Below are 18,412 nucleotides of genomic sequence, written 5' to 3'. Positions count from 1 at the left end.
ATAATTATGAAATTATTTCGTGTGAATTCAGAATGTCTGGCAAGCTTAGGTATGCATTATTGTTTCTTTGCAAACATGAGATCCTGCATCGAGTGTTAGAAATTTTGGTACTACTTTATATTCAAGGTCCCCATTATCCAAAATGGCGCCAAGATATTGCCAAGTTTAAACTACTGTTATATAATTTGCGGTGGTCATATCTTCGTGATTGCTTAGTGTGGCATCAAAAGTCTCATCTTTCCAAAAGGATTTCACCGCATGGTTTCGAAAAGGTACCGTTCTAGGTGATATCAAGGCCAACTTTGCTTTTATTTCACCATTTTAATAGAGCCCCATAATTTTTCCACATGTTGGGCGTGAATTCCCATCTGTTGGATAAGCAAAATTAAATGTGTGATTCACAGTTAAATGACCGTAACCAGCCTTTTCAATCTCGTCTGTTTTATAGGCTGCCAAACAATCTAAATACTGTATTGTCGATTCTTCCACATACCACGTGGTCTATAATCGTGTGCTAGCTTCCCGATTTGGAACCTGAAGAAGAAAGCACTTGCTACTTCATGGCATAACTCGCTGAATATCCACTGTTGTGAAAGTACCCTGCCAGCGTTATGTTTTCGCCGCAAAAACTATCGTCAACTATTTTTACAGGACCACCTATTCGTTCTTTAGGGTGTAGAAGTAAATCTAGCAAACAAACCCCATTCATAAAACTGGGGTTCTAGTATATTGTGGTTATTTCGGCAGATGTTGAGCTGTTTACAGCACTACTTTAGTGACGTTAGCTCCTTTGTCTAACCGTAAATGAAACACACAGCTATTGAGAGTAGTATTCTGAAACCACTAAGACAGTTGCAGTCTTACGCTACCTCTGCATACTTACATATAATTTCATTTCGTGGCCATTTGCGCGTACATATTCCATTTCCAGATAATGTATATTTTTATTGGGAAAAACTTCCCTCACGCCTCGGTAATTTAAAAATGGTCGACATTTGTTTATAGCGTTTCAACTGACAATAGATTATTACGATATCACGCTGTTCATCAAAACTGTGAAAACGGGAATACCATTGTTTTACATAATTTGCCGGTTTATCGCAGGAGCCGTGAAAATCAAGTAGTTCCGAAATTTTTTCTGTGAATCCATTAAGATAAATAAAATGGATCTTCCTTGTGCCAGTGTAGGGGATTCAGCACTGCCTAAGATATTTAATTTATATTTCAGATTTTTTTTATATTTTAAGAAACTAAAAGGTTTAAAAGAAAAAAACGAAGTCCTTCATATATTTTACCCTCATTTACCAGTTGGGCCTGAGACATGAGATACATTCCACAAGAGGAAGAAGAAAAATTACCTTTTTTGTTTACATTAGCTATACATAAGTCAGGTGATCTTTGGGGCTATCTCATTGTTTGATTATATTAGGTATACATAAGACACGCGATCTATAAGGTCATCGGAATGCATCTCACTACATTAGCTGGATTTAGTAAAATCATTATCCATAATTTTCTTTACACCCACATATATATAGATTTTAGGCGGCTGGCCGTACGAGCAGCTCGTATAGTTGAAAGAGACAAGATAAAATACATAGAATTAATATCAAACAAATATTACAAATTTTCTAGCAGAAGCTTTTAGCTCTATATTCATAATATTTCTATATATATGTATATACACTCACTTCCAAAAGTTAAGCCCGAAGATGTAAAATGCAAAAAAATCAACAAATACTGCTTTGATTGACTCAAAATTCGACAGGAAAGTAGCACATATATTTATACATAAAACAAAATCAGTAATTATATACAGAAATGAAAACTATTAAATTTTTGTAAATTTTCTAGCAGAAGCTTTTAGCTCTACATTCATAATATTTCTATATATATGTATATACACTCACTTCCAAAAGTTAAGCCCGAAGATGTAAAATGAAAAAATCAACAAATACTGCTTTGATTGACTCAAAATTCGACAGGAAAGTAGCACATATATTTATGCATAAAACAAAATCAGTAATTATATACAGAAATGAAAACTATTAAATTTTTGTAAGTTATCAGATAATGACATACTGGAGACTTAAACAGAATTATGTATAAAGTGAAAATAAACAACATAAAATGAAAAAAAGGACATTAATAGGGTATATGATCCCCCTCATCTGTATACAAAGTTTACACCTTGTGACCATGCTTTCAATTAGGTGGTCAACCATCGCAGAATTAAGCAATCGCCATTCTTCTTGTAGAGCAGTTTCTAGCTCAATAAGAGTGGCTGGCGGAGGAAAAAGTAAAGATACAGCACAGCCGAGTGCATCCCAAAGATTTTCAATGGGATTAAGGTCGGGCGAATATGCTGGCCACGCCATACGCGCAATCCCTTCACTCTCCAGGTAGTCATCGACGATATCAGGTCTATGGGGACGTGCGTTATCTTCCATTAAGACAAAAGTAGGGCCAACTGCTGCAGCGTACAATCTCACAATGTGTTCTAGGACTTCATCTCGATACCGGACAGCCGTCAAAGACCCCCTTTAAAGATGTGCAGGTCGGTGCGGTATCCTAATGAAATCCCTGCCCACACCATAATGCTTCAGCCTCGGAATGCGTGATGTTCGGTGATGTTTTCGCACTGATTGCGTGTTCGTCGTTCACGCCATATCCTTATACTCTTGTCATCTGGCTCCAGAGCAAATCTTGACTCATCAGTAAACATTGTCCCAGTCAGACACACTCCAATTGACATGTTCCCGGCACCACTGTAATCGTGCCCCTCTTGATTGGACGGATAGAGCAAAACAAACTCTAGGTACCCGGGCGTACAGTACACTCATATGTAATCTTCGCCGTACAGTAGCTGCAGATATCGCCTTACCAGTGGACGATGTAACCATAGATGTCACACGTGTGGAGGTCGCTCTGCGATTCCGCTTGGCTACAGTAGCAATATATCGATCTTCCGCGGGGTTTGTAACCCTTGGGGAACCGGCTACGGGTCTTCGAACAGCTGTCTGTGTGGTTTGGAATTGTTTACATAAACGGGAAATTACAGAATGATGAAAGCCAAAGAAAAGAGCAACATCTGTTATCAACTGTCCTGCTTCGATGCGCCCCACAGGAAGCCAGCGCTTAGAATCTTCCATTCGTCTTCTGGAGTCATAGAAACACGTATGTCTTGAAAAAAAAATTGTAAAAAGTTTACCTTCTATCAGCACTTACAATCAGCTTCTGTAATCCTTCATAAAGCTATCTTCTTATAAGACTGCCTTTTTTTCATATTTCTTGACATAGCGCGATTGGCTCTTACCTAACATATTTGCATACTTCCATCTACCTCTCCAGCGATTTGCATTTTCTTCAATTATGATTGGCTTTCGATAATTAGCATTTTCCTCTCCGTGCTTAACTTTTGGAAGTGAGTGTATATATTATATGTGTGTGTGTGTGTAATGAATTGCAAAGAAGTTGACTGCGTAGAGAGATGTTGAAGCATACATGAATGATAACAAAACGAAGAACTTGGTAGCCGAGGCAGATTTAATAAGAAGCACTCGTGGCAGACATAAATAATATTTCTTTTATCTTAATTAAATATTTGCGGCAACAAATATCATGGCACACTAAATTCTAAAAACCATTTACATTTCTGATAACTCTGCGGTACAAGAGAAGCAACAACAGAGGCGAATTACACTGTGTTCAGGACGAAATCTTTATTTAGAGTGGGTTAGTTTCGATATTATCGTTTTCGATATTATTTTATTGACTAATTAATAGCGCTCCAAAATTACTGTTGACTGTTTTGAGTTTTATTTTGTAAAACCATTAACATCACCAGCGTTATGTAAACGTCATATGATATGGATTAATCTAGGAATGATACAGTGCAAAAATTCTGTTACAAGCATTTACTATTTTAAGAACAGAGAGGGGAAATACCTAAATTAAAATGAAGAGTTAAATGGTCATTGCACATTTAAGTTAGATTTCTGAAAGGGAGGTTTCCTAAAGCCTAAGTTTATTTATTTGCAGTTTAACATTACTTATTTTTCCAATGTTTTATTAAATATAAAATCAAACCTTTTCAAAAACTATCCAGTTCTTCATTGTTTTCAAATTGTATGCTTTGTATTGAATTTGGTGTTTTCTTTAAATATGTACATTAAATTTCGAGACATTGGTTTTTCTTGCTGGATTACAGACCTAAAAATTACTTTATTCATAAAAGTTTTCCAGTTACGTTTCGAAGTACATTTCAAAATTACTGAAAAGAAAAATTAATTTACTTTAGCTTTTGCTATATTTTCAATTTTGGCTTTTTGGAGTTAGCCTGGTGGATACACAGGTTGTTTTGAATTAACTTTATATGTTAATTTTAATTATGCGTCTACTAGCTCAGAACTGGCTTTTGCTTTTTCATTTCTTGATGTATTAACTCTATGAAAAAGATATTCTGAGAAATATAAATCGTACCCTGCGCTGTTAGGCATTAAAAGTGCTACATCAGGAAAGAAAGCAAATGTCAGAATCTTATCTATTGTACATATGCAATATAATGGGGTAAAGCCATGATTAAATTTGCAGGTGGTTTGGGATACATAGCAGGTAGAATTCAGTACACAGAGCTGCCATGCCTTGCAGCAACAACGGTCGTAATCCGGCTTGCATTGAACTGAGCTTGAATGACAGGACGGATACTTCATTCCATGCGACTTCAACTCTATGCCAGAGTTCATCAGTCGTAGCTGCTGACTAGTGGTTGTGTGTCAGTCTCTGGGCGACACATGACTAGATCTTCTCAGTGGATGAGAGATCTCTAGAATTCAAACAATTGTCCAACATTCTTTGCATAGAGGAAGTCCAGGACAGGACGGGTAGTCCCTACAATAGTCCATTTCTTGCTGAAAGATGGCTTCAAGCAGGTCTTGAAGAAAAAGCATAGATACGTGTTACTATACGCGTTGGAACCTTAACGCGTTGGAAATTAAACGGTAGCTGTCCATATTATCGGCTGTGCGAACAAGGTGTGACCGTTATGTGTTTCCAATGGTACCCATACGATCACACCACGAGGACAATGAATGCAAACTGTCAATGTTTGTTTTCTATGATGCCAACATGGATGTGTCCATCATGATGGTATACTCAGAATCTGGATTCGTCTGAAAAGATGATGTGGTACCGCTCTCGTGTCCAGCATCGTCGTCCAACGCACAACTTTGCGCCATTGAAATGACATACAACCTAAAGCTTTTATGAATGCACGAGGTCATGTCACCTCAATGGAGAGCACTTATTTTTAAAAATAAAAGTTACATGACACATTATGTGTTTACAAAATATTACATCGTGTACATCGTTTGACATTAAAATAATTACATATTAATTTGATGGCTTACACTGAGAATTTTAACTCAGAAAAATTTTTTGTCACATAATGATGTTCTTGTCATATATTGTTTGTGATTAAGAAATATAAATTTTAATGGTTCATATGTGTTAAGCACTGAAACATCTAAAAAATAGGAAAACACAGTAAATTTAAACTTTGTTGTTAGTGTTTTAAACTAGAGAATGGTTAGTTTCTGTAGTTCAGACTAAAGCATTGGACAGAAAACTTCAAAGCAATTATTTTAATGCCAACACTTTATACGACGAAACGGAACTATTACATTAAGAAATTAGCAAATATATCAGCGTTTACTTGTCCTAGAATCCCAGAATTTCGTCTGCTAAAATTGTATACTTAGTTATTTTCCCTTTAGTTGTTACTTTCGCTGGATGTGTAACTTTCTTCATATACAATGTTATCTTTATTTCCATTCAGCACGTTGGTAATCCCACACTTTTAAAAAGACTTTAGTCTCGTTTTCAATTTTCTTTCAGAACATTTTCACTCACTCACAAACATTAGAAATTGACGGTCATTTTATTCTTCCCTTCCGGGTGACATCATGAGTTGGAGCCTCAATCTGTTTTATCCACTCTCCAGGCATAAATCCCTTGAATGATTCATTCACTAAAATGTCTAGAGGCTGCAATTAAGAAGCCAATCCATCAGAAATCACAGCAAGATGCATTTTCAATTTAGTAGCAAGGAGGTTTGCTGATTCCATTATATCGGCCCTAAACTGATTGCTCACCAATATTATATACCAAAAGACGATTCTTTTCAGAAGTCTACCTGGACAATTGTACCACATCTCCTATAACAGCAGCTTCAAACCCTCTTCATCCATCCATCCTTTCGGATGAACGCAAATATAAGTTCCAGGTGGTATTGCACATTTAGGCAGCGCTTTTCGTTTAAGATTAATAAGGGAGGAGGTTTTAAGTCGTCAGTGCAACACACAAAAACAGCAGTATAGTGCGTTCTCTCGTTACCAGAAGTCTTTATTTTTGCTGTCTTAGCCCCTTTAACGTCCACTGTTCTATTTGATGGCACATCAGATGTAAGGGTTACCTCATTCTATGTGTTCTGTTTTTCATATGTGTTCTATTTCTCTCAGGTTTATGACATATTTGTGGAAATCTATAGTCTTTCTTAATTATTAAGCTGGCAGGTTTTGAGCTATTGTAGTTCTGGTACGCATAAACAGACCACGTCTCTTTATGAATCTCTCATACCATGGTGTTATTCCAAAAGAACTGACAGTAAACATATCTATGAATAATTTTCTCGCTTCAATTAAAATAAGCTTTTTGTAACAATACCATTCTCCTTGTGATTTATTATCCAGTTCTTAACATATGCCTGAAGCTTTGGCTATTTAGGAGTACTTGCACGTAATGTACATTTACTAAATCCAGTCGAATGTGGGCCACACCGCCCTTCAGCTGCTCTGTTTCCGTGCTCTGTAGCGCAATTAACGACTTCAGATTTAAATGCAATACGGCAATTTTCTCTTTTTCGATTCCAAGAACGTGCTCCATTTTTAATTTTTTTGCAACATTTAGTTGTATCGTGTAAAAGCAGATATGAACACTAAAGAGAAAGTAATGTATTGCGCATTGAACGACATGACACTCTCATATTACGTAAGTTTAATTGCATACAAACTTCGAGTTTTCGCAAGAGATACTCTTATTCCAATGAACTGATTACCGAAACGATTTTATTTTGACCTAGTAGAAATTGACCAACCAGAAGAACTCTTTCATTTTGAAGCGCCAAACACAATGTAAACAAACAGATGTGACTTATGTGGACATAGCAGCTCCCATGACTTGTTGCTTGCATTTTCAAAGGTAAAAGAAAGAATATCACCATTTTCAAATGCAAGTTGGGCTAAAGTGAGTGATAGCGCAGAAAGGTGAAAAACGTTAGATGGCTTTGAAAGCGAAATTGATTCCTAACCGCTCACTCGATTAGTTGGTGTGATTTGTAATTCGTCTTGTTATTGGTGCAGCTTGATTTTGAGTAAGAAGCAGTGCTATTTAAATTTATTCATTTACACTTAATACGTACATTATTAAATCAGAAGATTTCACAATATTATCCATTTTATAAAAAAGGATGGCTATGAAAACAGTTCTGCATTGCATCTAAATAAGTGCTACGAGAGTATTTTCGAAGTTACTTTCAGCATCATGTCCCACGGTCTAACATGTGAGATGAAACTAAACTACATTACACTACACAGTATATACACAAAGATACTCTAAAATGTGTACATGGACGATTTATTAGCGAATTTGTTTAGGAGGGATCCTTAATGAGATATTAAAACTCTATCTACTGACTCTAAACAGTGTTATTATCAACATTTTATAATAAAGGCAGCAATTTTCTATGCCTGATGCAGGAAAAATACATAATTTATTTTTCCCGGAGAATCTACTTGCGTCTTAGAGAGTGGCCCTTGAAATACCATTGGCCCTTAACATGCAGGCTGATTATGGGGCACAGTTTGAAGTAACCAAATGTTCGTCTTATAGGCCGGGAAGTACAGTATATCAAAACACTAAAACTATGCACTAACTGCTAATAGCTAAAACACTGATAATTATAACATTGGTAACTGACACTGATAACTAAAAATTTTAAATCCACGTACTAGGTGCATAAGAATTAATTGAAACCAATAGTGATTACTTGAGACTGATGACGACCAGTTGAAGCTAATGTGACTAATGCCATTATAATTTTCATTAATGTAGACTTCAGGACCAAGGTTACAAATTCAAGATATAGTATAAATTAAAGAAAAAATTCAAGAAATTAATAATTCAAGAAAAAAGTATAAAATTCAAGAAAGAGTCTTAGCTGCGTTCAAACATATACGTAAGTCACTAAACCCTGTTTCAACTTCGATATATATGAAAGAAGTGTATTACATAATGATGCAGTCAATAAATAACATAGTAAAATTATAGGTCCACAAATCACACTGCCCATAAACAAGTCCATAGATAGTCTCATAGAATATATAAATTAGTCCATCGCATAGTTCATAAATATTGTCCATAAATAATTCCATATAATATAGCCCATAGATAGGACTATAAGATATTATTATCCATAATATTATTGTCCATAAATAATATATTTAATATTATATATCCATGAAAATAATAGTTTATAAACAAGATTAACTATTAAAGTCTTATTCTTACAATACGTTAACATATTTTCTAGATTCTTAAACTAAATAGTTGCTATAATCATACAAATTATAATCGAATAATACACATAACACTTTCTATCACATGAATGCGTTTGCCTAACAGTATAAAATCCTTTATATCAATTACATATATTGCATCATGCTATAGAAAACAAAGATCTGCAGTCAGTTTCAAGTACAATACTGACTATCAGTGAATAAATATTTTAAAATAGGTTCGTTTTTACTTGAAACATTTAAATTTAAATATCAGTTTAATCCAATATAACTTGATTACACTATTCTAAAACGTCTAACAACTATATCGTTATGAATAGTTTGTATATAGATAGATGATTTTAGTGCAATTATATTTGAAACTGTTGCATTTGTCTATGTAATGTTACATGGAAATCTAGAGGAACGATGCTATGCTAAGTAAGAATACAGGAAAAATGCTAATTCCGTAGCGGTACTGCAGACGTGCCTGTCTCTATTGCAGCCTCAAGTGAAACTGTATCAATGGTCATAGTATTGACAATCCGTGGTGCTGCAGAAGTCGTCACACTATCCGTGTGGATATTTGCCGTCCTTCCCACAAACCAGGTTCCTGACAAAAGGTACAAAGGTACGTTAAGTAACTGTACAAACCTAAAGGCCAAGAGGATATGTCAGTCCGCTTGGATGTCACTAGACCGAGACCGCTGTGATCCAGCACAGCGGTTAACATGACGCTCCTTAACGTATCGATTCCGTGTTCGCTGCTGTATAACGTATCGATTCCGTATTCACATATTTCGTATTACGCTCACGAATCGAAGAAAGCCATAGCAGCATTTATTTTACCAGTGTCATCGAACTGAAGGTTGCGTTCAGCAGTTTTTACCTGTGGCAATAAATGCATTTATGCTATCATTGTCAACGCAAATTTACAGTTAGTTCTATTTAATTAATGTTGATGGTTTGAATTAGTTACGCTAAAGATACTTATTCAATGCCTAGTCCTTCTAATATCTTTACAGAACTGCATCAAAAATGTCACTATGCTCTTTAGCAAACGTACCACATTTTCAAGTAGCAGAAAGAAGTGATTATGGAAGTACAAGTTCTACAATTCAAGCAAGAAGCAGCGTATCATGACTTAAATACACCAACTACAAAACTTCGAACACCCAAGCGTCCTGTACACATGACATCCAGTTCTAAAATTTAGACTTAGGATAACAATAAAAGATTTTCCACCCAGCTTATGAAGATACCCAGTAGTTTATACGACTAAAGTCAAAAATGCAAGAATGAGTGGGTGATGCCCGCTTCTTCCACGGAACGACATATATTTCATATATCCACACTTGGAAAAGAGATATCAATCAATTTAACAGTGCTTTTCTGTTTAAAGTAAAAGCCGAAATATTTCAATATCGAATGGAATAGGAATTATAGTAAATAAAATCTCAATTCGTTCCAACAGCCAAATAACTATTCAGATAATTTCTTATTTCAAGGATGCATCTCCTGTATTGCAAGATATTTGTGATCTACTTTCAAAATCCTTTCCAGAACTTTAAGTCAGCATATATTTAATAAGCGCATAAATCCGTAATGTTAAAGAAAAACCAGATTACACTGTTATAGGAGACATCATTAGACACCACTTCGCAACATATCAACACAAGGTGGCCAGCGACGGCACGTGTTTCACATTTTCTAATTCGAAAAACTAATGGTCGTTGAAAGTAAAATGTGAGAGACGATATGCTGTAATTTGATGAATTTGATCTCGTGCCTTTTCCCAGTCACTCTCACGTGGATAAAAATATAAGGAATTATCGCATTCCCTGTGCGTGATTTTGTGGTGCATATGGTTAACATGTCCACCTAGAAAAGGTAGATCCATGGTTCGAACCCCAACAAAGCCACGATTGGGTTTTGTATGTCTCCTACGTCGAAAAACATGATGATTTCTGCAATTTTTTTCCGCAACTGTATTTGTGTGACATGAGGGTTGTATTAGATTTTAAGAATACTCAATTTTATCACTCTATGGACCAAAACGTATGCTATTATGTTTAGTAATCTGCAATTCGTGACAACTACTTCAAAACATTAAGCTTTGTAATATTTATTTTTGAATACATTTTGAATAAGTTTTTAAATATGATTTCTATGACTTTAATTATTTTGCGTATTTGAAACAAATGCTTTTCGTTGGGAAAAAAACCTGATATTATGAAATTTACCTATTTAAAAAAATATTTGTGGGTTGTTGTAAATTTTGTTCTGTTGATGCAGGAATGGAGTTTTAAACATATGTGTATTTTAGAGTAACTCATTTTACTATAAGAAGAATATTGCATATGATTACTTGTTTAAAAATTTGATTTCTTTATTTCTGATTTTTTTAAATAGACCCTAAAGTAAGTTTAATTTAAGAAATTATTTTCAAAATTTTAAAAACCACTGTTAAATTTTGAGTTAAACTCCCTTTCCTATCGCTTTTTAAATTCAACATACCACTTCCGGCCAGAACGTAGTTTTAGAATCACGTCTGAATGCTAATGTATTTAACCGTGAAGTTCTACTGCCTTAGTGAGAGAGGTACCAGATATTCTGGCTGCACGCGTCCGCCTTTTTAGGCTACTCTCTCGTAAGCTATTAATACGCTCGGCCGTGCTTTAGGCCCTTGATAGCTTCGCAGTCAATTAGCATTAAGGGGCCAACTCTGTTAGAATTTTTATAGCTTCGGCTATAATTCCTTTCGTTAAGATTAGTTTAGTTTAATTCTTAGTCTCTTAAGTTCAAGCCCAAGTGTCGGTTTTATTGTACAACTCCAAGACGGAGTTCTGTTAAATCTTATTTTAAAAATAAAGGGTTATTTTACCTTTCTATCTAGTTCTTTTCTGTCACACGAGCTCAAATGATTATTCGCTTATCAAATCTTAAGATTCGTCACTCTCAACTAAGAACTACACAGTGAAGAATCCTACATGGTTTATTTGATTACGAGACAGCACATTAGGGCTAATGACCTAAGGGGAAGGGTGCCTTCGCGAAAGATTTTGTAAGGGAAACTGGATCGTACACACGTTACAAATGGAGAAAATCAGGAAACTCCCCATGCAGCCAGCATGAGCTTTTCTTCTGCTTTTTCCTATGCACAACGTGAGTTGGAGACAAATTTTCCTTAGAAAGTTCTTCAAGAAGGCATTTCTCCCATGGCAGATATTCCCTGTCTCCCTCTCTCCCTGCAGATATTTCTGTTTTCCCTGTCTATTGCAGCGTCAAGTGAAACTGTATCAAAGGACAGTCCGTGGTGCTGTGTGACGACTTCTGGAGTACTTTCTTTACCTTGGAGCAGATGTTTTCCTTTACTTTGGAGCAATTAAAATCAAACCTTGTCTATAGTTTTCTTTTAATTATTATTATAAAATTTTAGTTATTATATTGCAAATTAGTACAATTGCAATATATATATATATATATATACAATATATATATATATATATATTGTAATTGTAACTAATTTTGCTACAGCTGTATTCTATTGTAAGGGTTATAAATAATTAATTTGGGAAAACTGTGTACACTCAACTAAGAATGTGTGGACACTTTTTCTTTAAATTAAATCTTCACTTTTATAAAAATTGACTTGAGAAATGAAATTTTGTGATTTAAAAAACTGATGTACAACTGAGCCTTCTTTTGCCTAGTTCACAAAATAAATAAATTAATTAAAATTAAATCAAAATTAATACATTCTAAAGGTACTTTTATATTATAGCACGATACGCTTTCATATTACGTTTAAAATTCGAAAAAAGGAGTAATAAGGGAGTTTGGGATTTAAAGATTTTAAAATACGCATGTGCGCACTGAAATTTCCGTTCTGGCAGGTAGCCAGTTTCATGATGATAAATCAGTGATGCTGCAATTCTTGGTCTGGAAAGCTTCACATCATTTTTATCTTATCGTTTATTGAGTCAATATTTCCTCAAAAAATTTCAAGTAACTCCCTTTTGCAGATGACCTTATTTGACGTCATAGACTTAATTTTGATTGGTTATGTGTATTAGAGTTTCGGATGTAGATAAATATGATTGGACAATAATCATTGCCGTGTGCAAAGTATTGCTCCACATCCTTGTGTAATGATTTCAACTTTTGCACACAGCACACTAAATATTTCGGAACGGAATACTATATGGAATAATAAAAAGGATAGGCGGAGCTTTCAGAAGCAATTCATTGATCAAGCTGACTCACACGTGACTTAGACTTCTATTAGAAGAAACCCTTTTCTAGAGAATTGCGAAAATCCTGCATTTTTCGATAAGTTTATTATTTCTTACTTTATATTTTTTAATTTTCTTTACTGAATTATTTGAAAAACCATGAAAAGAATATTTCTCAGCAATCTCTGTATTTTTTGAAAATTAATATACATTACATGTTTGAAAGTACTCTTTAAATTTAGAGCTTAGCCATATGGCAATAAATTTTGTAAAATTTGTGAGGCCTGGTCGGAGATTTTTTTTAAAGTTATTATAAAACTTAAGATACAAGAAAGAAGTAAATTGAAATATTAACAGTTAGCATTTATTTATTTGTTTTTGAAATTTAATTTTAATTTCTTAAAACTAAAATCCCGAGATTTAGGAATAATTTTAAAAAATATTTTTCTATTATGTTCATATTTATTAGACAATTTTTATTTCTTAGAGTTTTTTCTAAAAATTATACGTCAAAGGTGAAATTCGGTTTAGCACGAATAAAATTAAACGTATTGGAGTGTTGTTGTTGTGACTTATCTTACTTTGCATAGTCATTAGGACTTTTTTGAAAACACGAAAGATGAAAAATGACCAATGCCCTTGCTGGGAATCGAACCAAGGACCTCTCAAATTCGCATCGAGCGTGCTGACCCCTACACGACGAACGCATACGAAGAAGGCGGAAGAAATACCTTATAACTTGTCTGACAGTAACATCAGAAAAATTAATCATGTCAAGGAGTGAACGACAGTACGACTTTGCTTAGTTCCGCCCCCCCCCCATTTTGATGGAGAGCGCACCGGGTGAACGGGTCCGAGGGTTTCACTTTTCAGTCTTTTAACCTTTAACTGCTTTGACAATTTTTTCGGGGTAAATACTCTGAGCGGTCTCTTAGACCGCTTTATAGAAACGCGTAAAAATGCATACTTTTATGCCTTTTTAAGAAATGTTATAGATACTTTATGCATATTTATAGAATTCTAATTCATTTAAATCAATATATTTTAAAAATAAATCATTTGTTTTTACGCAGTTAAATTCATATAAAAATATCACTATTTTCTTCGTTTTAAGGAACAAAGTTTTTAAAGCACAAAGATTTTATTAAACATGCATGAAAAATATGTGACTTTATTAAGTATTACTGTTGTCAATTAAACCATAATTCTACAAAATTGAATTTAATTATTAATAAATAATAGATAAGTATATCTTTGTTTACAAGGATGAATCATAAGATGATATACAGTCAAAACACATTGTTTGAATGCTCGGAAGACACACTGGTTCCTTGCATTCCAAATATTTGTATGCTGTTTTTCTCTCCTTACAAGGTAGGCACAGACTACATGTTTTTCTTTCTTTTAATTATTCTTCTTTAGTTGATAAATCCATTCTCTTAATTTCCTTCTGTCCATGCATTCTCACACCAGTTAAAGGTTAAGATGCTTCGTATATTTTATGCTTGCAAAAACTATGAAACGTTACAGTGGCGCCCGAACCGAAAAAGGCGAGGAACTGCAATTTGTCACCACCAGGATTTGGCGATCGGGTCCTCTCATCCCCATTTGCCCTTTAAAAATGGGGAGAATAAAAGGTATTTTCTCCCTCCTTTTTACATGCCTTCGTGATGTAAGTGGAAGCACACACGACGGGTATTCGAGAAGTCCGGAGTTCGAATCCTTGGGAAAGGAATGCACATTTTATATGTCTCCAGCATCAAAAACTCAATGACTCCACAACTTTGAATAAAATGCTTAGAATTAAGAATTTTTATTACGTCTTTTCAAAATAAAATTCACTTGAAAATTTTAAACTGAATTATACGTGAAAGGTATTGAAGAGAGCAACTGAGCAAGGAAATTACTTAAATTAAAGTTAAAACACTATAATACAAGCTAAGCTAATTTTAAATGTGTCAGTAAATGTTTTGTTTATTTTTTAAATGATATACAAGCATTAACATTCAAAGCCTTGTAATTCAGGCACGTTGTGAAAACATTGCAAACACTCGGGGTTCATGACACTTTCAGAGTTATAAGGCAAGTTATTGATAATTTGTTTCACAGTCAGCTCCATTTTCTTGCCATTCGCGTTTACCTGTTTAGGAAAAAAAGAGTTTTATTACAAAGTTTTAAGAAAATTAAACAAGAACAATTATGAAAGTTAAATAACACACACACACATATATATATATATATTTAAATATCAATTATATTTAGAAGAATAAACATCAGGATAAAAAAGAGGCTACATTGATTGCAGTTAAAAGCTCCATTTCTAAAACCTCATCAGCATCGCAGAAGGTATGCGGTTAGAAAGCAATTATCTTTCTTATAATTTTGTAGATAATAAGAAAATACACATATACCCATATATATAGATAGAAAGAGAGAGATAGCGAGATTTAAAATTTATTTTAGGCATGGAATATTCAAATTCAGGAGCAACACAAATCTTCTTGTATTTTCTTCATTCTAATACTATTATGAATAATTGAGTGGTAATTTTAACTAAAAAAATTTAAAAGTTAGCTTTATTGACGTCTAGTCAGAGCGTTAAAAAGTAATGAAGTAAAATAAAAAAAAAATAAACTGAAAGGTTTTTCAGATTTTAAGTTACGTCCAAAGGGACTTTTTTTAACGTTTTGTGTGCTACCTTTATTTATTAAATATTACGTTCTTTGCTCTAAAACCAAAAACTTCAGTTCAACATGTCGCAAAATAATTTTAAAATGAGCACATCTTTAGAATTTCCGACACACAGTTCCACGCGCTGGAGATAAAAAGCTTCCGCCCCCTCCGGAGAATGTTGTCATTGCTCGCGTTTAAATAGTTGAGTTTATTAATCAAAAATTCGTTAAAGTTTTACAAAATATGAAATCGGTAATAAAACAAATTCCAAATTTCAAATTTGGGCTTTCAGATGCCCATATTCGCAGTAGGATTACGTCATTCAGAACTGGAGGGATCTATGTACCGTTGTTTTAATACAATGCAAGAAACATATTTATGCAGATTCTTCATTATTTAATTTCTTCAAATATAATACAGGGAAAGTGTATTTGGTGGCATCGATTGGAAAAGCAATACAGCGTTTTAAAGTTTTTGACGTAAAATGTCAAAAAGAAATTAATAGTCCTTCCGGGACAAAGCCCCTTTGGACTAAAAAATCTGAAAGCTTTAAGATTTTACATTACGCCCAAAGAGGCGTTTTTTTCAACGTTTTGTGTGTTACGTTTATTTATTAAATATCACGTTCTTTGCACTTAAACCATAAAATTCAATTCAACAGCAATATCCCAAAATAATTTTAAAATGAGCATATCTCTAGAATTTCTGATACACAATCTCGCGCGCTGGAGTTAATTTTTTTTCGTACAGTGTTGCCATTGCTCGATTTTAAATCATTGAGTTTGTTAATAAAAAATTCTTTAATGACTGACAACATATGAAATAGATGATAAAACAAATTCCAAATTCTAAATTAGAGCTTCCGGATGCCCATATTCGGTGGAGAATTACGTTATTCAAAATTCGATGGCTCTAAGTACCGTTGTTTTATCACAGTGCAAGAAACATATGTACATTTATGCAGATTCTTCATTATTCAATATCTTTAAATATAATACAGGGCTGTAATATTTGAGGGCAACAGTTTGGAAAGTGAATCAATGCAAAATGTCAAAACGAAGTTAGTAACCCTTCTGGGCTAACGTCCTTTGGGCTAATAAATAAATAAAGTAAAAAACTGAATTAGAAAAACTGTTTATCTCAGTTTTGATGATCAGTATTAGCTTATAGCAGCACTGAATGTCACGCTTTTCTGAAGAAGACCTGGACGTCCTATAGTTATTAGTTCAAAGGGGCAATTTGCTCTGAAGGACTATTGTTTTCGTTTCGCGATTTTGCGTTTAAACCTTTAAAACGCTGTATCGCTTTTCAAATCGTTACCAACAAATATTATTGCCCTGTATTATATCCGAAGAAATTAAATAATGAAGAATCTGCATGAATGTATATATGGTTCTTGCATTGTGATAAAACAACGGTACCTAGAGCCATCCAAATTTGACTAAACGTTATCTTCCCTAGAATATGGGCATGTGGAAGTCCTAATTTGAATTTGAAATTTGTTTTATTATCGATTTTATATTTTGTAACACTTCAACGAATTTTTGATTAAAAAATTAAACGGTTTCAAAGCGAGAAATGGCAACGTTGTACAGAAAAAGCATTTTTATCTCCAGCGCGTGATACTGCGTATCGGAAATTCTAACGATAGGCTCAGTTTAAAATTATTTTGCAATATTGCTGTTAAAGTGAATTTTATGGTTTAACTGCAATGAACAAGATATTTAATAAATAAAGGTAACACACAAAATATTAAAAAATCCCCTTTGAACGTAATTTGAAATCTGAAACCTTTCAGATTTTCTTTTTTTCTCTTTATATTTACTTTTGAAACAAAACCTTATTAATACAAAATCTTCAGTGATGTTGAACAAGTCATCTCGTTTCAAGAGTTTCATCTGTGTAATTCTTTTATAAAATTTCCTTTTTATATTTTTAATAAATGTAAGTATATTTTTAAAAAATGAATCTTGAAATCAATTCGTCATCTGCAGACTTTAGATTTTGTTAACGTTTTTTGTGTGTACATTATTTATCAAATATCACGTTCTTGGTGTTTATGTCACATAAAATTCGATTTAGCAGCAAAAATCACAAAATATTATAAAGCAGCATATCTCTAGAATTTCCTGTAGACAGTTTCCTCCACTTGAGATAAAAATGTATTTTTCCGTACAGTTTTGCCGTTGCTCGCTTTGAAATCGCTGAGTTTGCTAATAAAAACTTTGTTTTATTAAGTTTTACAAAATATGAAATAGACAGCACAACAAATTCGAAATTTGGACTTCCAGGTGCCCATGTTCAGGTGGAGGACTACATGATTCAAAATTTGATGGCTCTGGTGTATGATTTGATGGCTATTATAATTTGATGGTTGTTTTTCGATAGTGCGATAAATAAGCTTACATTCAGGCAGATTATTCATTATTTAATTTCTTTAAAAATACAGGGCGATAATATTTGGTGGCAACAGTTTGAAGCATGATACGCCGCTTATAGTGATTGAACGCAAAATGCCGTTTTGAGACTAATTATCCCATTCCGGACTAACACTCCTTTTGGGCTAACAGTAGAACATAGGCTAGCAGTTGTAGTTCCTTCTTATCCAAACTGTTGTTACCAACAAGTTAGTCATACTATCCAAATGACTTATATTTTTATTTTTTATATTGCAATGCATATATCAAAATTTGCGTCTGTTTCATAATTTTAATCAACAAGTATTCTTTCATTCCTAAAACATTAATAATAAGCAAAGTATGCGCTGATTATACAAAATTTAACGTGTTCATTTTTAATGTTTTTCTAACGAACTGAATATATCTTCAAGTTCTATGTACTCAAATCATAAAAGTCAGTCCAACAGCAATATCGCAAAGTAATTTTAAAATG

The 18,412-nt window shown here is 33.8% G+C and overlaps 1 protein-coding gene across 1 annotated transcript in view; it reads right to left on the bottom strand.

Moving 5' to 3' along the window:
• Positions 1-14,794: 14,794 nt before the first annotated feature.
• Positions 14,795-18,412, bottom strand: part of LOC118183476 (acetoacetyl-CoA synthetase-like) — a 92,551-nt gene continuing 88,933 nt past the window's right edge. Inside the window, exon 18 of the mRNA XM_085825549.1 lies at positions 14,795-14,987. Within this exon, the coding sequence (XP_085681675.1) occupies positions 14,847-14,987 (141 nt within the window). The 3' untranslated portion in view covers positions 14,795-14,846. The remainder of the gene's footprint in view (positions 14,988-18,412) is intronic.

Source organism: Stegodyphus dumicola, chromosome 10, assembly GCF_044657685.1.
Source record: "Stegodyphus dumicola isolate Sdum_Otavi_A_Nest chromosome 10, ASM4465768v1".
NCBI lineage: Eukaryota > Metazoa > Arthropoda > Arachnida > Araneae > Eresidae > Stegodyphus > Stegodyphus dumicola.
Note: the sequence above shows the minus strand (reverse complement) of the source record. Positions and strands in the feature narration are given on the sequence as shown.